Here is a 25454-nt window from a genome sequence, read left to right as displayed (position 1 = left end):
TTTTAGCCAGGTACATTTCTATGGCAACGAATCCTTCAGAACTAACCTGCTCCCAGACAGGCTAACTCAGGGATTACTCCATTTCTCCTGAATGATGTGTCAGAGCCGCAAATTGAGGACCAATGAAATCAGATTCCCTCCCTCTCGCAAAGATTGCTTTATCATCCCGTTCATTTGAGGAAGACGACTGGTTAAATATTTTATTAATCAAGTTTTTTTTGTTTTGAAAAAAAAGTTCATACCTATTAAATTAGTAATGGCAGAATGCATTTGAAACTTCACACAGTAAAACTTTTGTATGACTTAATTTTAATTGATAAGAAAGGGAAAATAGGTAAGTAATAAAATAAAGACGGCACTATATACACCCCTTCGGAGATTCATGAGGTGAGTCACTCCTGCAGCGCAACTTAAAGCTGCAATATGTAACTTGTTGGGAGACCCGACCAAATACACATAGAAAAGTGAGTTATAGATACATCATGGTCATTGAAAGCAAGTCTAAGAAGCGGTAGATCTGTTCTATGTGCACTATTTCTATGCTTCCCATTCTTAAGTTTCGTTTTTGTGTCTTTTACTTTCGGTTTTGTACACCAGCTTCTTGGAAACAGCAGTTGAGACAATCCCCACCTGGATTAACATCCATTCCCTGCTGTCTACAATTTTTTTGTGCATGCTGCAAGCTACGTTTTGAGATACTTGCATAACTTTATGAGCTGTGTTGTAGTTAATGTTTGCATGCGCTAATTAGCATTTACCTAGCATCCGCTGTGGGAATTCCTTATCACCTGTTAGCATTTTGCTAACTGACGTTTTGGGGTCTATTTTAATTTGAAGATATGGAAATTCGGATACCGCCCAACCCTTTTCCAGAGGCCTACATCCATGGTTCCGTCCCCAATTGCACCCTATTCCCTAGTGCACTTTGTCATTCCACCAATTCGGTGTCTTTGATATGTGTAACTTGGTTGAAAAAAACATTTGATTTCACCTAATTTTAACATCCTGTCAACGCAATAAAAAAAACATGTTTTCCCATCTCAAAAATTACTATAGTAAGTGCCAAATAAAGTAAAAGGGTTGACCGTAACAGGGTTGAAGATTTCATCTTAAAATCAGCCATAAATTCCCTTGCGACAGAGGAAATGGAAGCTTGCTGTGTGCAACAGGGAGGGGCAATTGAGTGTCATAAAATGAAATTGTTGAAACAAGCTTTAGAGAGTTCACGTAACAGGGTTGACCTTAAAATGAGGGACAGGGTTTTTTTCACATTAAATAAATAATCTTCAGAAATGACTTTGTCAAAGCAACAAAATAACTAGGACTTCACAATGATGGTGAACTTCAAGAAATGTTGGAGGTTAAGTGGGTTAAAATATTCCTGGAAGTCACAGAGGGTGCTGGGAGTGAAATGTCAAAAGTCTTCATTTTCATATTTAAAACAAATCTGATTTATTGAATTCTCCACGTTTCCTATATTAAAAAAGGGCACTTCATTGGATATAACAGGCTTTTAAAAATTCAATATTGGTTAAACATTTCTACTTAAAATATCAAAAAGGCACTCATTTGGGCCCTGGTCAAAAGTAGAGTAAAGAGGGAATAGGGTGCCATTTGATCCAATCTGCTCCTATCCCTGAAGAGATAGGAACACCCAGTCCCATGGTCACGTAACCTCAGCCAGCATAAGGCAACATAAGGAACAAATTAGCCAACTGGGGTATTCACTCACCAAACTCATAGGTACACAACACAATATGAATCCCTGTCGGTTTTATGAGAGGGGAATCGGGGTTGAGTGGAGTTATTAAAATGAGCAGTCAGCTCAATGTTCCGACTTGAGTTGGTTACATTCCCGTGGTTATGTAAAGGTCACACACGGACTGCATTCTCTTCTTTATTTAGTGCACTACTTTTGACCAATGGCCCATAGGGAATAAGGCTCTGGTCAAAGTTGTGCACTATGCAGGGAATAGGTTGCCATTTGGGTTTCAGTCACTGTGCCAGATAGCCTTCCTCTACTCCCTGAGCACATTCCTTCTCCCTGCGCTACCAGGGTGTTGGACAGCAAACTCAGGCAAAAACCTTTTGGGGAACACCACCATTTATGGCTTGGCACAAAAGATTCTCTCATGCGCACACACACACACACACACACACAGCTAATGCAATAAGCTTGAGCTCCTCCGCTTGCTAAAATATTCACTGCAGTAGGTCGACAGCAGTGCTTGTGACGCATCTCACACTCAGGATGTGTCAATTGCGCTGCATGTGTGAAAGTACCGGTAACCAAGTTTGCTTCTATACCACCACAGTCAAGGGTGTAAATGGAACTTGGCCATAGGGAAGACACTTCCATTGAAACAGCAGAACCATTAACCCACAGCTCTGGAACCATATAAAGCATCTTAGAGTGCTGATCTAGAGTCAGTTTAGCTTTTTAGACCACAATGAAAAAGTGAACTCTGGCTGAGTATTTGGGAGTCTCGGAGACTCATATCAGAGTCATGAGCAGAGCATGACCGCATCCCTAAACGGCACCCTATTCCCTATGTAGGGCCCTGGTCAAAAGTAGTACACTAGTACATAGGGAATAGACTGCCATTTGGGACTCAGACCGTTTCTTCTGGAATGCCCAAGTGTTATTACTACTGCCCCGGGCCAGGGTTTGCAGTAAGAGCTAGGAAGCCTATAACTTATAGCTTCAGATAGGGATTTGTCCAGGGGGAAAAGGGTAACACTAAATCAGCTTACTATGTCCGTGTTGCTGGGTATGGCCAAGCAGAAACCAAACTGTGGTCGTGTTCCAAATGGCATGCTATTAAGTGGCAATAGAGCTCTGGTCAAAAGTAGTGCACTATAAAGGGAATAGGGTGCCAGTTGGGACACAGGCTGTCTCTTTTCATAGGAGGAGTCTGAAGTAAAGCTGGCTTAGACCAGCTCTAGACCACAGGCAGATCCCTGGAGCCGCTCCTTTTTTGGTTTCTAGCAAGTTGTTTCCACAGTAACATCACTTGAGCATGTCATTAAAACGCCACACCGTAACTAGGGAAACATAAGAAATGTTAGTCTGCCACCGTCTCTGATGGATTGCACCGCAGCCCCTATGACTGACTCAATTACTCTTACATTGCTGTGGGATTTCTCAGGTGAATATCATCTTGAAGTCAGAGAGAGTGAGAGAATTTTAGTCACAATATGGATATATGATACACTTGTTATTTTCAAGGTGACAGGAAGAAAAAAAGAATTTGGGTCTCTACAATCTCTGTTGTAGGCCAAATAACTGGGATATCACTGGCGGTGATAGGGCGGTGCACAATTGGCCCAGCATCGTCCGGGTTAGGGGAGGGTTTGGCCGGGGTGGTCCGTCATTGTAAAATAAGAATTTGTTCTTAACTGACTTGCCTAGTTAAATAAAGGTTAATCCTATCCCTACAGCAATGAAGCAAGGCACACGTGACAATTTTCCTGAACTGGGGGGCCAAAAGAGTAATAATCCCTATCCATCTACAAGGCCTACTACAAGACAACAGTGGGCAAACTCACTCGCTACCTACCCTGATAGTAATGTGTTGTATGTACTGTATCAGTGTTGGCTACTGGGGAGAATGCAGTAAATTGACAATGAAATAATCTTCTAACAGCAAACATCTACAGCTAATACAGTACAGGAAAATCACTTTCTGATGACAAAAGTCCAATAGTCAGAGGGAGCTCTCTAAACATTGAGGAATGGTGAAATGACCCAGTACACACAGTCAACAGACCTCAGTCTAGGGCCTATAGGCCGTAGATGGCATCTTTGCATTCCGTAGGCAGTGGTAAGCCACAGATCTGTAGGCTGTAACTACAGCCCAGTGTCTACGGAAGAGTGAGTAATGTTACAGGATCCGTAGCAGACCCAGGGCTCATTTTACTGCCTGCCTAGAGAACAAGATCACTTAGTAGAGTAGTATTAAGAGACAACTGAAAAATCTACCATCAGAGAGAGAAGGAAAAGAGACCATTAAATAATGTTGATCAGCAGAGATACATTTATAACTTGATGGTATTCTGGAAGACAGAGGCTGTCACAATTGGTTTTAGGTACAAAGAGGCCAATGATAAGCGTTATAGAAAGATCATTCTATATAAATGCCACACCTCTGAGGGAGTATGAAGCTACAGTTTGTAAGGTAGGCCATCAGTATGTAGAGCCAAAGCTGTACCACAGAGATCAATGGACATACTCAGTGAATACTCATTAGAATAGCCTCCATGAAGTCACCAAACAAGCACACCGCATACCTCTCCACATGGAGGAGTTAAGTGGAACAGACAGTTGTGCAGATGACCCACTGTTGTGTTCACGTTTCCTTCATAAATACTATAGGAGCATTTACTGGCAACTAGTGTCTCTTGTAGAAAGCAGAAGTACAACAGTACACCCTCTTGGATTGTGCCCAACTGGTATCCTATTCCCTTTATAAGGCATTACTTTTGACCAGGGCTCATAAGGTGTGAAAAAAGGAACGAGGTGTGTTGATTGTAAACAAAGAGGCCAGGCAGTACTAGGCAATATACTATAACCACCTAGATCTTTAAGTGACAGACAGGTTTTAAAGTGGCAAGCAGGCCAGGAGTGGGGAGAACATTTCTTCATTCTCACAGATTTATGACAAAGAGGCAATCAGAGGGAACAGCTGATGCTTGGCCAATGACAGGCAGGATTCCAATCCCAGAGATGTGTCGTGTGTCCCAAATGGCACCCTATTCCGTATATAGGGCCTATAGGGCTCTGGTCAAAAGTAGTGCACTACATAGGGAATAGGGTGCCATTTGGGACTCAATCGTGATGTGACCATCCTTTACCTAGATCATTACAGCACATAACTCAAGGTTTAGTGCTCCCGAGTGGCGCAGCGGTCTAAGGCACTGCATCTCAGTGCAAGAGCCGTCACTACAGTCCCTGGTTCAAATCCAGAAGGTATCACATCCGGCCATAATTGGGAGTCCCATAGGGCGACGCACAATTGGCCCAGTGTCGTCTGGGTTTGGCCGGGGTAGGCCGTCATTGTAAATAAGAATTTGTTCTTAACTGACTTGCCTAGTTAAAGAAAGGTTAAATAAAAATTATATAAAAAGGTTGTAGCTGGGGATTCATACATTGGCTATATGGATGAGCCGCATGGCCTCAAACTTGGTTGGTTATGAATGTGAAAGAGATGTGTGGCATATTCTGAGAGATTTTTCCACTTATCTTTTTTCAGATGCAAATGTTGTGTAGATCGTAAGAGTGGGTGCACATTTAAAAACTTGCATGGGACGGGCTTCACAAGCTGTTGTGGTCTGAGTAGGCTATGAGGGGATTTGATTATCTGGACAGGGTTACCCCGGTGGGAGAAGTTTGTACCGGGTAAAAAGTGATTGAATTCGTTTTGGAACCGGGCTGCCTCCCGGTGTGAGCCCGGTGCCCCGTTCAAAGCCTGCGGCGATGTCGGCTCAAAACAAAAGTGACGTAGCCTAGGGTAGATTAAGCACGTGGAGTAGGATTCTGTGTTCACATGCAAAAGTCATTGCTTTTGATAACAATGATTTGTCTGCATTCCCAATGAAAACTAGTTTGAAAACCATTTATTTTATAGAAAAGGGATGTACGTTTCTAGACGATGCACCATGCTGCCTTGTTGACAACATGACCGAGCTGCACGGATTACGGTTAGATTTGAAAAGGGCGCTCCTTCCTCACCGCTTTTGCCCATTTATGTCACGGGCCATAGACCAGTGCACTGCAGCTCAGGTTAATATAACTTACTCTGTTACCTGAGTGTTCAATGTAGTCTAATGACAAGGGAGACTATTTAATTTACATATAGGTAATCAGAATGGGCATAGCCTAAACCTATGTGAAAACCATTGCAATGAATATATTCCCTAATTTTGGTAATAACTGAAGGTATGATAAATACAGATTTATTTGGCACTGGCAGCAATACACATAGCCTATTCTACAGCACTGATTAGGCTACTGAAAATGTGTAATTTATTTTGTGCATAAAATAAAACTGGCTACATTGACTGAGTTTAGACAGGCAGCCACATTCTGACACACCCCCCCCCCCACACAATAAATTGGACTTTTGGCCAATCAGATCAGTTCTGAAAAATATCTTAAGTGAAAAGATTTGATGCAACTGGTCAAAAGACTAATTGGTGGAAAAAAGATCAGAATTGGGATGCCTGTGTGAACGCAGCCATTATAGCCTGAACAGTAAGAGGACAATGTCAGCTGTGAATCCAAATATAGGATTTTTTGTAGACAGTCTGCTACATTCTGAACACAGAAACCTACGGTACATTTTGTTCAAATAAGCGACTTAATTGAAAGGTTGGCCGAAAATTCATTGTCGACTAAACGTGACATTTTTGTGTGACATTTAAAAGGGGCCTTTAATTAAATCATTACGAGATGTGCGTTTATGCCAATATGGCATCAACGTGTTGACACAACCCGTGGAACCGCGATTGAATCACGGCAATCCAAATTCATAATTTCTTCTGAGCGAAAAATACCAATCTTCGTGGTTTGATATTGGGGAATCAAATAATAAACTGCACAATGTTGGTTTTGCTGCGATTTTGGACATGCGACGGAATTCTAGAAATACAACTGAAAAGCATCTGTAGAAATAACAAGAAATTGCATATTTACCTGGTCGAGAGGGAGATTGATTATTTCGCTTATGGGTTGCAGCAAACTGGATCCAGTGCATGCCGGTGACACTGTTTCAGTAGCCATGATTCAGTGAGTGTTGAGAGAGTCCCTCTGCTCCCCTTCCCCTCTGACAGTGGATCCCCGATTCGCCCCGACTCTGATCCTACATCCACCGCTGTAGCTGCTGTTTGCTGCTGGCCACTACTGGCTGTAGGTTGCTCTACAGCACCTTCTAGGCGGAAATACTTCCCAAATCAACCATCATTTGGGCGGGGAAGAATTAGGCTCATTCCCGTTTGTGACAATGTCAGCACCATATAGGCTGGACTAAATAGGCGTTGGTGCCACTGAATGAAGTCTAAAAAGGCTAAATGGGTCTTTAATTCTCCGTTTCCAGTTGAAATATGCTACTTTTATTCATGTTATTTAATTTCTCTTGTAGTCTAAAATGTAACTTTTTTTTCTTTATAAATAGCATACTAAAATATTATATTAAGCGCAGGTGCTCAATATGAAGCTCTGCTTCCGCGCATACTGAACGCAAAATAAGATGCTGCGCTGCTGTCCCCTCACAGTATCACTGTTATTCACCCCAGTCCTGAAGGTGGAGGCAAAGCAATATCGTAAACTACAACGTACTTCGTAGAATCATACGAGGAATCCCGCCTTCCTCTGCGTTTCTAAGAATTTCGTTGGCTGAACATCATCACGTGATGCCAACGTCCGGCCTTAAAATATATTTTCCTGTCCAAGAAACGTGAATTTGAGATAAACAAACGTTATATTTTATTTAGCTACGAAACGTTCGAATGTAGGTGGTGGTAGCCACATACATTTTACCATGGTGAAATGCGTGGTCCAGGGGTGTCCTAATCGAAGTGACACGAATAAAGGAGCGTTTCCGAATCGTCCTTTCAAGAGGTTTTTCAATTTTCCTAATGACCAGGCTCGGGTGAAAGTGTGGCTTGCCGCACTGCGAGAGACGGAGAAGGAGGATTCAACAGAGGAGCACAGAATATGTGAAGACCACTTTCTGACAGACCACATAACACCACGCGGAATAAGCGAGGATGCCATTCCTATCATGCCCCCGTACCTCGACGGGCCACTGAGTCTGATCAGCCCGTGGGGCGAGGACTCTTCTGACGAAGAGGAATTCGTGGATGATGATGATGCTTCGGCTATGCACGTGAGGATGCGCTCATCATCTTGACAGCTTTCTGACTGCATTCATTGTAGTCGTTTTAACTTTGAGCAACCCCTCTCTATGTGTATTTTATTTACAGAATGACGATGTTGAAGAAGAATATGATGAGAGTCAGGCCGAGACAGAACCATCTGCATCTAGGTAAGGTTGCAGCACTCTAGCCTGTATGTAGGATAAAAATTGCAATAGGCATTCATCCTTTTGTGGTTTTAACTACTGGCACACATGCATTGTGCACTTCTACACATCTCTCTAGGTGTATGAAAACAACAAGGCCTATTTAAGTGGTTGTCATTTTTTTAAATCCTCTTCACTCTAGGTTCCGTGAACTGGTTGAAGGCACCAAGACAAAGACAAGACAAGGTATGGGTAATCGTCTTTACTGAAAAATAATGTTGCTTCCGTGCCTTTGACAAAGACTTTATCCCAAATGGCACCCTATCTCCTATATAGTGCACTACTTTTGACCAGGGCCTTTTTTAATAAACTATATAGGGAATAGGGTGCCATTTGGGATGCAAATAATGTCAAATGTCTCTCTTTTTTTTGGCTTTGATGCAATGTTGTACCTTTTTCCTACTGTAGTCAGTGCTTCCACTGAACCCAAGCCAGTGTTACCGGACACCAGTAAGGGATTTGTCCGCCAGGATCTATCCCTGGCTCTGTTGACCAAGAAGTTCCTAAGGCTGATGAGTGGCGCCCCTCATGGTATCATGGACCTCAACCTCGCAGCACAGAACCTCCACACACGCAAACGGAGGGTATATGACATCACCAACTGCCTGGAGGGGATCAAGCTCATCCAGAAACAATCGGCCAACAAGATCAAGTGGATGTGAGTAATATATCTTCAACACACAGGCTCTTTGCCAGTCTGTGCTCCCGCCTTCTGTGTTTGTGTCTGTTTTGACAGGATGTGTTCATGCGGGTTTGTATTCATTAGGCACCGAATGGAATAAAACAGACTAAAATAGGAAGGGACTACCTGAACTTGTCCTATAAGAAAGACTCATTTTCATGTTCTGTTGCAAAACTTTTGTCAAATGTTTTCTGTTGCGTGCCCTGATGAATATGCAACCCCCAGGTCAACTTGCATGGTTGCAAGGGGTTGATCTGTGGTTTCCTCCTCTCCCTCCCCAGAGGTCTGTGTCCAGTCACCAGTTTTGTTGGGCCGAAGCAGAGGCTTCAGCGGGAGCTGCAGAACCTGAAGACGGTGGAGGAGAGTCTGGATGCGCTCATCAAGACCTGTGCCCAGCAGCTCTTTGACATGACCGACAGTGTGGACAACATAGAATATCCTTTTAGAAAAGCATACAGTACATTTCACCTCTTACATGGGTTTCGATTCTCAAACCTTTTCCAGACGTGTGCACTTGCACACTCGCCATCATGGGTTGAAAAGCATAGGCTTTGGCTGGAGGAAGTTTCCACCATTTGTGAAATCCATGTGAGAAAGTACAAGTGCAACTGTAAATGAATCTACGTTTCAGTTCACAATCATCAGGAATGAACCATACTGTGCCCAAACATTGGTTCAGTTACCTCAGTGTCTACTAAAGTACAAGGGTGTTATGTATCCTGCTGTTGTATACTCTTTAACTCCCTCTGCACATTAGCCTACGTGACCCACAGTGACATCAGTGGTATCAAGGTGTTCCAGGAACAGACGGTCGTTGCCATCAAGGCCCCGGAAGAGACCAAGCTGGAGGTGCCAACACCCAAGGAGGTACAGTAAACCACAACCCTGCTTTAAGCATGAAACAACTGAGAATCTGAGTGAGGATAGACTGCCGATAGGTACTTATCGCAGTATGAGGCCGTTCCTTCTCTTGCTAGAACAAAAGAAATACCTTCTGTGTACCGACCTGGTACCATCGAAACTACCGTTTTTACTTGTAGAATTGTAATGCTCGGCAGTGGCCGACAACTCGACTTTTAGCCAATTAGAGAGCACGGACCTCCACGTGGGGGAGCCGACAGTGACAAGAAAAAGGAAGAACAAGGGCACTTTTTCCAGTCTAATCCACACTTTTCATCAGAGTTGTTCGAACTAAAACAATAAAGCTACATAATACATTTATTAGAGCAAGTCTAGCAAAAGAGTGTTGTGATTGAAGAGGGATTATTTTTTTGTTTGCTAATGTGCACTTATTATTTAGCTTGCTAACTGGGCAAGTCAGTCAAACGCACTTAATATGAAACGAATGGGGTGGTAATAAGTTCAACACAATGTAACACAAACACTAAATGCTTTACCACTCTAGCTATCTGGCCACTCTAGCTAGTAACATTACAATTCAATCACAATGGATTTGTTTCCATGAAGCAGCTGCCTGTAGCTCACTGCTGAGAGTAAATGCGGCGTCTTTGCTTAGCTAGCGAATCATGCTAACAGCTAGTTAAAAATGTATCTATGAGATTTATGCGATTATGGAGAGTGAATTAACATCTTTTTTTTGTCATCTTGCTAGCTGTGGCCATCTGGCTAATTGCAACATTAGCGCAGCTGTAGCTAACATTGACTAGACCATAAAGCAACAACGCTACTGCCACCTTCTGATTCTGAGTATTTTAACAGGGCTGAGTGGCTGACAACTTCAAGGTCTTTGCTGTGTGAACACAAAAGAGATTGACTGCCAACACTGTAAAGAGGGGCTAAGTACTGTCGGCAGGGAAACGTTTGACAATCCTACCGGTTTGTGTGAGCTTTTACAGACCTTGATCGTGGTCATTAGCAAACCGTTGTGCAAAAACTTACGTTTCTTATTGGACAGGTTCACGTAGTACCGCTCTGTTTCGGACCCTTTTGTGCCCAGTGAACACAACTCTGTTGCAGTACATGCATACGTATTCACTCATGATAGACTGATGCCATCTAAACAGTTGCAGAATCGGTACAATTCTAAACCAATTAGTCTGATGTTGATTGGCTGAACTAATCACTTTGAATTGTTTCTATTTTAGGACGTTATCCAAATCCACCTGAAGGGAGGCAGGGGACCAATCAAAGTGCTGACCTGTGAGATGGACGGTCCTCAACGTGCCACACAGGGAAGTGGAAAGACAACAGGCTTTCTATCACTGGAGGAGAGCAGGATTAAGACCATGCTTCTGCACACAGGTAACAGCACAGGTGTGCTTTTCAATCAATCAAATGAATTGATTGTTAAGCTATATTAGGTGTCCCAGACATTTAATTACAACTATGTAAAGTACCTTGAGATGTCCTACTCTTTAAGAAAGGGATTATGCCATGATTGGAACATTGAGTGTGTTCCCCACTGCAAGCAGCAGAGAGCGCTGTTTACTGTAAAATAGGCTTGGGGAATACTGTATCAAATGAGGTCAGTTTTCTCACAAAAGGAAAGTTATGAAAGTAGATATTTTGTTGTGGTTAACAAATCAACTGGTAATTTCTCTCCTCCTGTAGGGGCCTCTGCATCACAGAATGCTGTACAGAGTGGATAGTCTGTCGTCATGGTAGTATGTTGCACTGTCACATTTTCCTCATTGGACTCCACATTCTGACATTGTCACTTTGGGAAGAGGCCATTTTTGTCATTTTTTAAATATATTTTTCTGTGTAAAATGCCAACGATTCCTTGTATGACTTGATTGTAAAAAGTGCACATAAGTCATGAAATCACAAGCTTTATTTTTGTACATGTAGTTTTGAGTTTAGTAAAGTGGTTGCAGTACACAACTGTATTACTGTACTTTTCAATCATCTTAAAATGTGTGCAAAATGGTGGACAGTATCAATGTGACAGCTGTAGTCATTAGAAAGTAACAAATGTTCATGTACATAAAGTTTAATTTTCCAAGCAGTTTCATCATGTACCCTGGTGGATTGGAACATGTGTAGGTTCTTTGCTTATATTTGTTTCATCTAACTATTCTGAATGCCCTATTAAAAGTGTTTTGGCTTTCTGTTTTTTTAATTATCTGTTATTGCTAATTAAGAAAATACTTCCAATGCATCCTCCTATGAATAAACTCACTTGTATATAAAAACAAATATCTATCCCTTTATTACTTATCTCAATGTGCAACATCCTGGATAAATTTCTATTTATGAGGTACATGATTTTTTTAAATGTAATTAACTATTTATGAAAAACTTTTAAAAATCATTCCTATGGTGTAGACCTGAGCCACCTTATCCACAAAGTTTGTCATTGCTAGTGAGTCTTGGAAAGCCAACTGAGCAAAGGGAAATCCATCTATGCTCCCATTCGTTCAAACATGCCAATTCACCCGTTTGTCCCTCCCCTTTCTATACTCAGTTTGACGCTCCATTGACTATGCGCCCAGTACAGGTTGTTTCGTGGGCTAAGACAAACTGTAATAATGAAATATAATATTTTTTTCTTGGACACAAGGATAAGACACAAATAAACAGACATTGCACTACTGTGGATCGGCGCGGAATGGCAAACTTGGAGTAGCCGAACAAATCCTATGGCACACCAGGTTTTTATTTGTATTTCATTTTTTGAAACTGTTAATTAAGGATTGGGATATAACTTATTTTATAGACATAGACATTTAAATTGAGCTAAGATGCCGGAGTTGATCACGGTCACGGAATTTGTGGCCGAAACTAATGAGGACTACAAAGCGCCCACAACCTCAAACTTCACCACTCGGATGTCGCATTGTCGGAACGCCGTGGCAGCATTGGAAGAGGTGGGTGCAGGCCCCCGCGGTGTGAAAAGTAGCAATATACTGTAATTGACTTTACATTTTTAAAGGTTTTCCTAGAATCAAATGTGCGCCTTTACGCACGGATAGCCTTTACGCACAAAGTAACCAAATTTTACTACATTTATTTGTCGAGTTTAGTTTCCCTTCAAGTGATACGGATGCAACTTCTGAAACCAAAAGAGGAACGGAAAAAGACCTCTGCGAAATCAAAGCATTTTTTCTTATCCTGCTTTTTTATTCCCCAAAAGTGTCCACCAACAAGTGCTCATAAAACGCCCAAGTTTATAGGCTATTTAATTCTGACCCAATTCTAATTAGCAATCTATATACCAGAAATGTAGTTGAACATTCCTTTGTAAAGATGTAATTATTGTAGGCTACTATGACCTCATGCAAAAATGCTTTACCCCGTTATGAGGAATCTATCTTATCTGTTAGCCTACTTACTGCCTATGAGGCAGTTTCACTTTGAAAACAGTGTGTGGACACTTCCACGCGCTGAGGCTTGAGCCCTTTACAAACTTGAATAGTAGTACCACACCTTTAATACACAGTGGGTCCTTCACACTTCCATACCATTGGAATTGGCTTTCCTTGATATGTCCCAAATGGCACTGCTATGGCTCTGGTCTAAAGTAGTGCACTATAAAGGGAATAGTATGCCGTTTGAGACATAAACTTTGTGTTTGCATTAGGGCCTATTGTCATGCACGGTAGATCACAATGGGTACTTCTATGGCATCCCTGGCATCTGTTGGCATCCATATCTGCTCCTGAATGCTCTCTGGAGATGTGCAGTTGCCCCAAGCCAGACTTGGGCTAGTAATAAGAACATGGTCTGTCAATGACACAGATACACTACTGGCCTTTGGGGAGGCTGTATGAATCACTGGATTGTTATAGTGTAGGCCCTATCCATTTTAGAGCAAACTGTTTTTGCACAATGGAGGAAGTCACACACACATAGCCCTATGAGAGGATCTGCTGATGTGTGTACAGTGTTGCATACAGAATAGACCACATGCGAGCTGACTAGAGAACTTGTTGTAAGTGTTACATTAAGTGTAATCTTGTTAAAACAAAGTGTTGTATTGCAATGGCTTTCTCTGTTTCACAACAAAGTCTGAAACAGAATGCCAGTCTTTAGCTTCCCCTTTCATTAGATTTCACAGTTGACAGTGAACCCACTGTGTTTATCAAGTTGGACACACAAATGCATACACACACACACACACACACACACGATATACTCACGTTGATAAATTGACACAAACGTCCAGAACACACAGCAGGCAGGCAGCAGTAAGGGCGATCATTGCATCAAGTCGACTGACAGGCAGCACTCCCCTTTCCAATTCCTCTTGTCTGCCTGACATTGTCTGTAGCAGCCCACTGTGGCTGCCTGTTGTCATCTGCTTGAAGCCTTCTGTGACTGCCTGCCTGTTTATGACAGTATCGCTGTGGACTGGAGTGTCATGCTGTTGCTTCTTTGTGTTGTGTGGTGGGTAGCTCTGTTCCAGGGAGCCACAGAGTGTTTTCACATATACAGTTGAAGTCAGAAGTTTGCATACACCTTAGCCAAATACATTTAAACTAAGTATTTCACAATTCCTGACATTTAATCCTAGTAAAAATTCCCTGTCTTAGGTCAGTTAGGATCACCACTTTATTTTAAGAATGTGACATAATAGTAGAGATAATTATTTATTTCAGCTTTTATTTCTTCCATCACATTCCCATTGGGTCAGATGTGTACATACACTCAATTAGTATTTGGTAGTATTGCCTTTAAATTGTTTAACTTGGGTCAAACGTTTTGGGTAGCCTTCCACAAGCTTCCCACAATAAGTGGCTCCTGACAGAGCTAGTGTAACTGAGTCAGGTTTGTAGGCCTTCTTGCTCTCACACACTTTTTCAGTTCTGCCCACAAATGCTCTATATGATTGAGGTCAGGGCTTTGTGATGGCCACTCCAATACCTTGACTTTGTTGTTCTTAAGCCATTTTGCCACAACTTTGAAAGTTGTTTTGGTCCATTTGGAAGACCCATTTACGACCAAGCTTTAACTTCCTAACTGATTTCTTGAGATGTTCCTTCAATATATCCACATAATTGTCCTCCCTCATGATGCCATCTATTTTGTGAAGTGCACCAGTCCCTCCTGCAGCAAAGCACCCCCACAACATGATGCTGCCACCCCCGTGCTTCACGGTTGGGATGGTGTTCTTCGGCTTGCAAGCCTCCCCCTTTTTCCTCCAAACATAATGATGGTCATTATGGCCATCATTTTGTTTGATCAGACCAGAGGACATTTCTCCAAAAAGTACGATCTTTGTCCCCATGTGCAGTTGCAAACCATAGTCTGGCTTTTTTATGGCGGTTTTCTAGCAATGGCTTCTTCCTTGCTGAGCGGCCATTCAGGTTATGTCGATATAGGACTCGTTTTACTGTGGATATAGATTATTTTGTACCTGTTTCCTCCCAGCATCTTCACTAGGTCCTTTGCTGTTGTTCTGGAATTGATTTGCACTTTTCGCACCAAAGTACGTACCATCTCTAGGAGACAGAACGCGTCTCCTTCCTGAGTGGTATGACGGCTGCGTGGTCCCATGGTGTTTATACTTGCGTACAATTGTTTGTACAGATGAACGTGATACCTTCAGGCAATTGCTCCCAAGGATGAACCAGAACTTGTAGAGTTCTACAATTTTTTTGTCTGAGGTCTTGGCTGATTTCTTTTGATTTTCCCATGATGTCAAGCAAAGACGCACTGAGTTGAAAGGTAAGCCTTGAAATACATCCACAGGTACACCTCCAATTGACTCAAATGATGTCAATTAGCCTATCAGAAGCTTCTAAAGCCATAACATAATTTTCTGGAATTTTTCAAGCTGATCAAAGGTGTAGTCAACTTAGTGTATGTAAACTTCTGAACCACTGGAATTGTGATACAGTGAATTATAAGTGAAATAATCTGTCTGTAATCAATTGTTGGAAAAATTACTTGTGTCATGCACAAAGTAGATGTCCTAACCGACTTGCCAAAACTATAGTTTGTTAACAATAAATGTGTGAAGTGGTTGAAAAACGAGTTTTAATGACAACCTAAGTGTATGTAAACTTCCGACTTCAACTGTAGTCCTCTTTAAAATAACCGATTTCAGTCCTCTTTAAAGTGAACTCTGGGGTTAAAAAAAAGCGAAATATCTCAGTTCTCTTCGTATTCACACTGTCCTTACCTTTGAATGAGGACTCAACACTTTTGCCAGTTCACTTCACCAATGTTTTTGGTCCGAGTCCTCTTTGCATTCCCATTGCTATGTTTAGAAAGGAACTAAGATCTATTTCCAACATTCACTCAATGCACTGTGGGTTTTTACCATTCCATCAGAATGTGTTGTCAGACAGCTAGATATACCATATACCTACGGTGCCTTCGGAAAGTATTCAGACCCCTTGACTTTTTCCACATTTTGTTACATACAGCCTTATTCTAAAATTGATTAAATAAAAATAAATCCTAATCAATCTACACACAATACCCCATAATGACAAAATGAAAACCGTTTTTTAGGAATTGTTGCTAATTTATAAAAAACAAAAACAGAAATACCTTATTTACATAAGTATTCAGACCATTTGCTATGAGACTCGAAATTGAGCTCAGGTGCATCCTGTTTCCATGATATGTTTCTTCAACTTGATTGGAGTCCACTTGTGGTAAATTCAATTGATTGGACATGATTTGGAAGGGTACACCCCTGTCTATATATGGCCCCACAGTTGACAGTGCATTTCAGAGCAAAAACCAAGCCATGAGGTCAAAGGAAATGTCTGTAGAGTTCCGAGACAAGATTGTGTTGAGGCACATTGAAGGTCCCAAAGAACACATTGGCCTCCATCATTCTTAAATGGAAGAAGTTTTGAACCACCAAGTCCTCCCAAGCCCAGGATACCTTCTCCTCCCGGGCACGTTGCTTGGTCCTGTTGTGGTGGGATCTTCTGTCACGATCGTCGTTGGAAGCATACTCGGACCAAAGCGCAGCGTTATCTGGGTTCCACATATTTATTTAATGAAACGCACAAAACAATAAAGAATAATCGAAACGTGACGTTCAGGAGTGCTCACAGGTAGCAACACAAAAACAAGATCCCAACATAGAAATAAACACACTAGATCACCCACCCTAGTCACACCCCGACCTAACCAAAAATAGAGAATTAAAAGGCTCTCTATGGTCAGGGCGTGACACCAAGACTCTTCCTAGAGCTGGCCTCCTGGCCAAACTGAACAATCGGGGGAGATGGGCACTCCACCAATCAGGCCTTTATCGTAGAGTGGCCAGACAGAAGCCACTCCTCAGTAAAAGGCACATGACCTCCCACTTTGAGTTTGCCTAAAGGCAACAAATGATTCTCAGACCATGAGAAACAAGATTCTCTGGTCTGATGAAACCAAGATTGCACTCTGACCTGAATGCCAAGCGTCACGTCTGGAGGAAACCTGACACCATCCCTAAGGTGAAGCATGGTGGTGGCAGCATCATGCTGTGGGGATGTTTTTCAGTGGCAGGGACTGGGAGACTAGTCAGGATCGAGAGAAAGATGAACAAAGCAAAGTACAGAGAGATCCTTGATGAAAACCTGCTCCAGAGTGCTCAGGACCTCAGACTGGGGCGAAGGTTCACCTTCCAACAGGACAATTACCCTAAACACACAGTCAAGACAACGCAGGAGTGGCTTCAGGACAAGTCTCTGAATGTCCTTGAGTGGCCCAGCCAGAGTCCGGACTTTATCGCGATAGAACATCTCTGGAGAGACCTGAAAATAGCTGTGCAGCAACGCTCCCCATCCAACCTGACAGAGTTTGAGAGGATCTGCAGAGAAGAATGGGAGTCCTTGTGGCGGGCCGGGTTGCGGGCTGATCCCGGTCGCCAGTTGAACGGTGTTTCTTCCTTCTTCCCGTTGGGGAGTTGCAGCGATGAGACAAGATCGAAATTGGGGAGAAAAAGGCGTGTAAAATAAAATAAAAATATTTGACATAATAATTGCAATCAGAAGATACTATGTAAATATTATTGGTAAGAGAATAAATAGCAGAATAATAACTACATATACATTTTTTATTTAACCTTTATTTAACTAGGCAAGTCAGTTAAGAACAAATTCTTATTTACAATGACCGGCAAAACCTTACACTGGGCCAATTGTCCGCCGCCCTATGTGACTCCCAATCACATCCGGTTGTGATACAGCCTGGAATCGAACCAGGGTCTGTAGTGATGCCTCTAGCACTGAGATGCAGTGCCTTAGACCGCTGCACCACTCGGGAGCCCACCAGTTACATAAACTTGGTAGCAGAGATGAAGGGACCTAATCCAATTACTTATATCAATCATTTCTCCAGACCAGTTCTAGTACATATACTGTAATGTATTTTGTCTTACCTGTCTTGTCATAGCAAAATTACAAGATTTAGTAGAGGTTTAGGGTTTAGTGAGTGTTTTGTTCCAAATACAATGATTTTAGTTTTGGAAATATTTAGGGCTAACTTATTACTTTCCACCCGCTCTGAAACTAACTGCAGCCCTTTGTTGAGTGTTGCAATCATTTCAGTCGCTGTAGTAGCTGTTGTGTATAGTGTTGAGTCATCTGCATGCATAGAAACTCTGGCTTTACTCAGTCAGTGGCATGTCGTTAGTAAAAATTGAAAAAAGCATGGGGCCTAAACAGCTACCCTGGGGAATTCCTGAATCTAACTGGATTATATTTGATAGGCTTCCATTAAAGAACAACCTCTGTGTTCTGTTAGACAAGTAACTCTTTATCCACATTATAGCAGGTGGTGTAAAGCCATAACACAAACGTTTTTACAGCAGTAGACTAATCTAGTCTAACAAGACAGCCCCCACAATCATTTTATCATAAATTCATCTCAACCAATCATGTCATTTGTGTAAGTGCTGCGCTTGTTGAGTGTCCTTCCCTATAAGCATGCTGAAATTCTCTTTTCAATTTGTTTACTGTAAAATAGCATTGTATCCGGTCAAACACAATTTTTTCCAGAAGTTTACTAAGGGTTGGTAACAGGCTGATTGGTCAGCTATTTGAGCCAGTAAAGGGGGCTTTACTATCTTGGGTAGCGGAATGACTTTAACTTCCCTCCAGGCCTGAGGGCAAACGCTCTCTGGTAGGCTTAAATTGAAGATGTGGCAAATAGGAGTGGCAATATTGTCTGCTATTATCCTCAGTAATTTTCCATCTAGATTGTCAGACCCCGGTGGCTTGTCATTGTTGATAGACAACAATACGTTTTTCACCTCTTCCACACTGACTTTACGGAATTCAAAAGCACAATTCTTGTCTTTCAAAATTTGGTCCAATATACTTGGATGTGTAGTGTCAGCGTTTGTTGCTGGCATGTAATCCCTAAGTTTGCTTATCTTGGCAATGAAAAAGGAATTAAAGTAGTTTGCAATATCAGTGGGCTTTGTGATGAATGAGCCATCTGATTCAATAAATGAAGGAGCCGAGTTGGTGCCCCAAAGCTTTTTACTATCATTCTTTATACAATTTATCTTTATTTCATAGTGTAGTATCTTTTTATTTAGTTTAGTCACATGATTTCTTAATTTGCAGTATGTTTGCCAATCAGTTGGGCTGTGTCAGTGTCAGTAATCTGCACGTAACACCCTGCACCAGAGCTATGGTGTGTGATGGATCACTATTTCATCTATCTAGTCTAGCTCAGAACAAAGCTCTAGCTCGACCTGGCTGTGTGGCTACCTGTACTGTACATCACTGCTGCATCCTGGGAGAGTCCCTAGGGCCTGTACTGGTGTTGGGCTGTTGCAACTGTCCTAGAATGTTATCTCTCTCTTTCTTTCTTTCTCTTTCTTTTTATCCTCCCTCTTTCTGACTGCCCAGCCTGTCCCAGCTTGCTCGCTCCCATGCCTTCCTGGGCTGGGTGAGTGTCTGCCAGCCAGTCCATTGGGCTGCTGGGGCTGTGGGAAAACCAGAAGGCTATTTGTTTTCAAGTGTGCAGTCCTGCATGTACAGTACCAGTCAAAAGTTTGGACACGCCTACTCATTCCAGAGTTTTTCTTTATTTTTACTATTTTCTACATTGTACAATAATAGTGAATACATCAAAACTATGAAATAAAATATATGGAATCATGTAGTAACGAAACATTTTTAAACAAATCTAAATATATTTGAGATTTGAGATTCTTCAAAGTAGCCACCCTTTGCCTTGATGACAGCTTTGCACACTCTTGGCATTCTCTAAACCAGCTTCATGAGGTAGTCACCTGGAATGCATTTCAATTAACAGGTGTGCCTTGTTAATTTGTGGAATATCTTTCCTTATTAATGCGTTTGAGCCAATCAGTTGTGTTGTGACAAGGTACGGTTGGTATACAGAAGATAGCCCTATTTGGTAGTAGACCATGTCCATATTATGGCAAGAACAGCTCAAATAAGCAAAGAAAAACGACAGTCCATCATTACTTTAAGACATGAAGGTCAGTCAATCCGGAAAGTGTCAAGAACTTGGAAAGTTTCTTCAAGTGCAATCGCAAAGACCATCAAGCGCTATGATGAAACTGGCTCTCATGAGGACCACCACAGGAAAGGAAGCCTCAGAGTTACCTCTGCTGCAGAGGATACGTTTATTAGAGTTACCAGCCTCAGAGATTGCAGCCCAAATAAATGCTTCACCGAGTTAAAGTAACAGACACATCTCAACATCAACTGTTCAGAGGACACTGTGTGAATCAGACCTTCATGGTTGAATTGCTGCAAAGAAACCACTACTAAAGGGCACCAATAATAAGAAGACACTTGCTTGGGCCAATAAACACGAGCAATGGACATTAGACCGGTAGAAATCTGTCGTTTGGTCCGTTGAGTCCAAATTTGAGATTTTTGGTTCCAACCGCATTGTCTTTGTGAGGCACAGAGTAGGTGAATGGATGATCTCCGCATGTGTGGTTCCCACCGTGAAGCATGGAGGAGGAGGAGGTGTGATGTGTGGGGGTGCTTTGCTGGTGACACTGTCAGTGATTTATTTAGAATTCAAGGCACACTTAACCAGCATGGCTACCACAGCATTCTGCAGCGATACGCCATCCCATCTGGTTTGCACATTGTGGGACTATCATTTGTTTTTCAACAGGACAATGACCCAACACACCCCCAGGCTGTGTAAGGGCTATTTGACCAGGAAGGAGAGTGATGAAGTCCTGCATCAGATGACCTGGCCTCCACAATCACCTGACCTCAACCCAATTGAGATTGTTTGCCATGAGTTGGACCGCAGAGTGAAGGAACAGCAGCCAACACGTGCTCAGCATATGTGGGAACTCCTTCAGGACTGTTGGAAAAACATTCCAGGTGAAGCTGGTTGAGAGAATGCCAAGAGTGTGCAAAGCTGTCATCAAGGCAAAGGGTGGCTACTTTGAAGAATCTAAAAAATAAAATATATTTTGATTTGTTGAACACTTTTTAGGTTACTAGATGATTCCATATGTGTTATTTCCTAGTTTTGATGTCTTCACTATTTTTCGACAGTGTATAAAATAGTAAAAATAAAGAAAAACCCTTGAATGAGTCGGTGTGTCCAAACTTTTGACTGGTACTGTAAGTTGACCATTTTAAAGTGATTTTTACACTACTGAGTTCAACTGAGGCAAACCAAACTGTACTGAGCTAACCTGGTTACTCATCCACCATAGTTTCTAGAACCGGCAATGTGGAGTAAAAAATATCAGAGCCAGTGGAATTTGGTTTGGGTCTGCATGACAGTGTACAGAGGGTCTAAGACATTCATTCAAGGAGATGCTTTCGACACAGCAGTCTCATCAGGTCTGTCAGTTGGGGGCCTCCAGACACCCACCTGCACTGCTACTGTGATGTGCTGTGACTCAGAGGTAGAGTCACCCGAAGCTACATGTGATGATGACTGTAGGCTACATGTTTAGCTTCATGAGCAGATTTGAGTGTCCCCAGCATACACAGTCATCAGAATTTAGAGTTGGTCTAGTGATTCATCTAGGACAGGGGATCATGATATGCCTCTTTAGAATTATGAGCAAATGGCATTGAGAGGAGGAACTAAACCTTGAAAATGGCTAATTGAAAGGGAGAATTCTATCCTTACTGTGAGAACTGAACTGTTGGAAACTGGGAATATCCCCTTCTTTGTTCTGGATTATAAAAGGCCCTCTCATGTTGTTTGTGTATCCACCCAAGAATATATAACTTAGTAATTACTGTACATATAAATTCACACAGGAATGACAAAATGTGTCAGTTGTAGGGCTGACCCCATTTCGTCGACTGGTTGATTGTTTGGTCAATAGGCTATTGGTCGACCGAGATTTCTTTAGTCAAGCAGTCACCATTTTTGTTTTCATGGTGCACAAGACACCTGTCTGATTTGTGCCTGTCTCAGTGGACTGATCATTGCAGAGGCCACGGGAACGGCACAGTCCATCACTCTAAGACATTTGATACTGAAATTGTATATGGTTATATTATGTAAAAATAATAATGCAACACAAATACATATAATATTATTTGATAACAAATGCGCTTTCTCACGCCCTGGATGTGGTCGCTGCCCGTGGCTCTGAAACATAATATTCAGTGCGCCGTAGAATTGGCACCTTTCCTTATGTTACTATGTGCATAATAGCAAAGTTGACCATGCGGCAGAGGCAACAGCAGCAGAGACGAGGAAACAGCCCTTGCCTTAAGCCCTATTCGCACGGGATTAGTTTTGCTGGGGGAGGTCGGGTAATGTAATTATATGCACAAACACAAAACACTACATCGGTCATTTTAATCCCATCCGAATTTGCCATGGCAATAATTTGTACATTGCAAGAGTTAAAAAATTCTAGCCAGAATAACCTACTGTTTGGCGAACTCCAAGGTCCTCTGAAAGTACTAGTCCCGTGCGAATCGTAATCCCTGTGTTTTGAGAGAAATGTCTGAGTTTGACAGGTGTGGCTCACGATTTGAGCAAGGAAACAATAACTGATTTGATAAATTGAACAAAGTACTGCGCATAGCCTATATATGAAGGGCCAACATTTATCAACTTTCAAATAACATTTTATTGGTCACATACACATGGTTAGCAGATGTTAATGTGAGTGTAGTGAAATGCTTGTGCTTCTAGTTCCGATGTGCAGTAATATCTAACAAGTAATCTCACAATTTCACAACAACTACCTTATACACACAAGTGTAAAGGCATGAATAAGAATATGTACATATAAATATATGGATGAGCGATGGCCGAACGGCATAGGCAAGATGCAGTAGATGGTATAGAGTACAGTATATACATATGAGATGAGTAATGTAGGGTATGTAAACATTATATAAAGTTTATTACATCCAATTTTTAATTATTAAAGTGGCTAGAGATTTGAGTCAGTATGTTGGCAGCAGCCACTCAATGTTAGTGATGGCTGTTTAACAGTCTGATGGCCTTGAGATAGAAGATGTTTTTCAGTCTCTCGGTCCCAGCTTTGATACACCTGTACTGACCTCGCCTTCTGGATGATAGCGGAGTGAATAGGCAGTGTCTCGGGTGGTTGTTGTCCTTGATGATCATTTTGGCCTTCCTGTGACATCGGGTGGTGTAGGTGTCCTGGAGGGCAGGTAGCTTACCCCCGGTAATGCGTTGTGCAGACCTCACTACCCTCTGGAGAGCCTTACGGTTGTGGGCGGAGCGGTTGCTGTACCAGGCAGTGATACAGCCTGACAGGATGCTCTCGATTAGAGGTCAACCGATTATGACATTTCAACGCCGATACCGATATCGATTATTGGAGGACCAAAAAAGCTGATACCGATTAATCGGACGATTAAAAAATATATATATTTGTAATAATGACAATTACAACAATACTGAATGAACACTTATTTTAACTTAATATAATATATAAATAAAATCAATTTAGCCTAAATAATGAAACATGTTCAATTTGGTTTAAATAATGCAAAAACAAAGTGTTGGAGAAGAAAGTAAAAGTGCAATATGTGCCATGTAAGAAAGCTAACGTTTAAGTTCCTTGCTCAGAACATGAGAACATATGAAAGCTGGTGGTTCCTTTTAACATGAGTCTTCAATATTCCCAGGTAAGAAGTTTTAGATTGTAGTTATTATAGGAATTATAGGACTATTTCTCTCTATACGATTTGTATTTCATATACCTTTGACTATTGGATTTTCTTATAGGCACTTTAGTATTGCCAGTGTAACAGTATAGCTTCCGTCCCTCTCCTCGCTCCTACCTGGGCTCGAACCAGGAACACATCGACAACAGCCACCCTCGAAGCAGCGTTACCCATGCAAATCAAGGGGAACAACTACTCCAAGTCTCAGAGCGAGTGACGTTTGAAATGCTATTAGCGCGCACCCCGCTAACTAGCTAGCCATTTCACATCGGTTACACCAGCCTCATCTCGGGAGTTGATAGGCTTGAAGTCATAAACAGCTTAAAGCATTGCGAAGAGCTGCTGGCAAAACGCACAAAATTGCTGTTTGAATGAATGCTTACGAGCCTGCTGGTGCCTACCATCGCTCAGTCAGACTGCTCTATCAAATCATAGACTTAATTATAACATAATAACACACAGAAATACGAGCCTTAGGTTATTAATATGGTCGAATCCGGAAACTATCATCTCGAAAACAAAACATTTATTCTTTCAGTGAAATACGGAACCGTTCTGTATTTTATCTAACGGGTGGCATCCATAAGTCTAAATATTCCTGTTACATTGCACAACCTTCAATGTTATGTCATAATTACGTAAAATTCTGGCAAATTAGTTCGCAACGAGCCAGGCGGCCCAAACTGTTGCATATACCCTGACTCTGCGTGCAATGAACGCAAGAGAAGTGACACAATTTCACCTGGTTAATATTTCCTCCTAACCTGGATTTCTTTTAGCTAAATATGCAGTTTTAAAAATATATACTTCTGTGTATTGATTTTAAGAAAGGCATTGATGTTTATGGTTAGGTACACGTTGGAGCAACGACAGTCCTTTTTCGCGAATGCGCACCGCATCGATTATATGCAACGCAGGACACGCTAGATAAACTAGTAATATCATCAACCATGTGTAGTTAACGAGTGATTATGATTGATTGACTGATTGTTTTTTATAAAATAAGTTTAATGCTAGCTAGCAACTTACCTTGGCTTCTTACTGCATTCACGTAACAGGCAGGCTCCTCGTGGAGTGCAATGAGAGGCAGGTGGTTAGAGCGTTGGACTAGTTAACCGTAAGGTTGCAAGATTGAATCCCCGAGCTGACAAGGTAAAAATCTGTTGTTCTGCCCCTGAACAAGGCAGTTAACCAACCGTTCCTAGGCCGTCATTGAAAATAAGAATGGGTTCTTAACTGACTTGCCTAGTTAAATAAAGGTGTAAAAAAACAAAAAAAACAACAACAACAAATCGTCCAAATCGGTGTCCAAAAATAATTAATTAGGGCCGATTTCAAGTTTTCATAACAATCGGAAATCGGCCCTAATTAATCGGCCATTCCGATTAATCGGTCGACCTCTACTGTCGATTGTGCATCTGTAAAAGTTTGTGAGTGTTTTTAGGTGGCAAGCCAAATTTCTTCAGCCTCCTGAGGTTGAAGAGGCGCTGTGGCGCCTTCTTCACCACGCTGTCTGTGTGGGGGGACCATTTCAGTTTGTCCGTGATGTGTACGCCCAGGAACTTAAAACTTTCCACCTTCTCCACTACTGTCCCGTCGATGTGGATAGGGGGGTGCTCCCTCTGCTGTTTCCTGAAGTCCACGATC

General features: G+C 41.9%; 3 protein-coding genes across 3 annotated transcripts in view; 2 read left to right on the top strand and 1 right to left on the bottom strand.

The window, feature by feature from the left end:
- mboat2b (membrane bound O-acyltransferase domain containing 2b) overlaps positions 1-7018 on the bottom strand; it is a 63693-nt gene extending 56675 nt beyond the window's left edge. The window contains exon 1 of the mRNA XM_071413872.1: positions 6695-7018. Within this exon, the coding sequence (XP_071269973.1) occupies positions 6695-6781 (87 nt within the window). The 5' untranslated portion in view covers positions 6782-7018. The remainder of the gene's footprint in view (positions 1-6694) is intronic.
- A 373-nt stretch (positions 7019-7391) lies between these two features.
- e2f6 (E2F transcription factor 6) lies at positions 7392-11922 on the top strand. The gene is made up of 8 exons (XM_071413873.1): positions 7392-7886; positions 7984-8045; positions 8224-8267; positions 8490-8739; positions 9045-9199; positions 9518-9630; positions 10869-11025; positions 11335-11922. The coding sequence occupies exons 1-8, from the start codon at positions 7539-7541 to the stop codon at positions 11370-11372; spliced, it is 1167 nt and encodes a 388-aa protein (XP_071269974.1). The 5' UTR covers positions 7392-7538; the 3' UTR covers positions 11373-11922.
- Positions 11923-12205: 283 nt separating this feature from the next.
- asap2b (ArfGAP with SH3 domain, ankyrin repeat and PH domain 2b) overlaps positions 12206-25454 on the top strand; it is a 52331-nt gene continuing 39082 nt past the window's right edge. Inside the window, exon 1 of the mRNA XM_071413863.1 lies at positions 12206-12593. Coding sequence (XP_071269964.1) covers positions 12468-12593 — 126 coding nt within the window. The 5' untranslated portion in view covers positions 12206-12467. The remainder of the gene's footprint in view (positions 12594-25454) is intronic.

Source organism: Salvelinus alpinus, chromosome 8, assembly GCF_045679555.1.
Source record: "Salvelinus alpinus chromosome 8, SLU_Salpinus.1, whole genome shotgun sequence".
Classification (NCBI taxonomy): domain Eukaryota; kingdom Metazoa; phylum Chordata; class Actinopteri; order Salmoniformes; family Salmonidae; genus Salvelinus; species Salvelinus alpinus.
This window is presented reverse-complemented; position numbering and strand designations above follow the sequence as displayed.

Coding starts and splice junctions, on each gene's coding strand:
- e2f6 (XM_071413873.1), top strand. CDS start 7,539: ATGGTGAAATGCGTGGTCCAGGGGTGTCCTAATCGAAGTGACACGAAT. Junction 7,887..7,983: donor ATGATGCTTCGGCTATGCAC/GTGAGGATGCGC, acceptor TTTTATTTACAG/AATGACGATGTTGAAGAAGA. Junction 8,046..8,223: donor ACAGAACCATCTGCATCTAG/GTAAGGTTGCAG, acceptor TCTTCACTCTAG/GTTCCGTGAACTGGTTGAAG.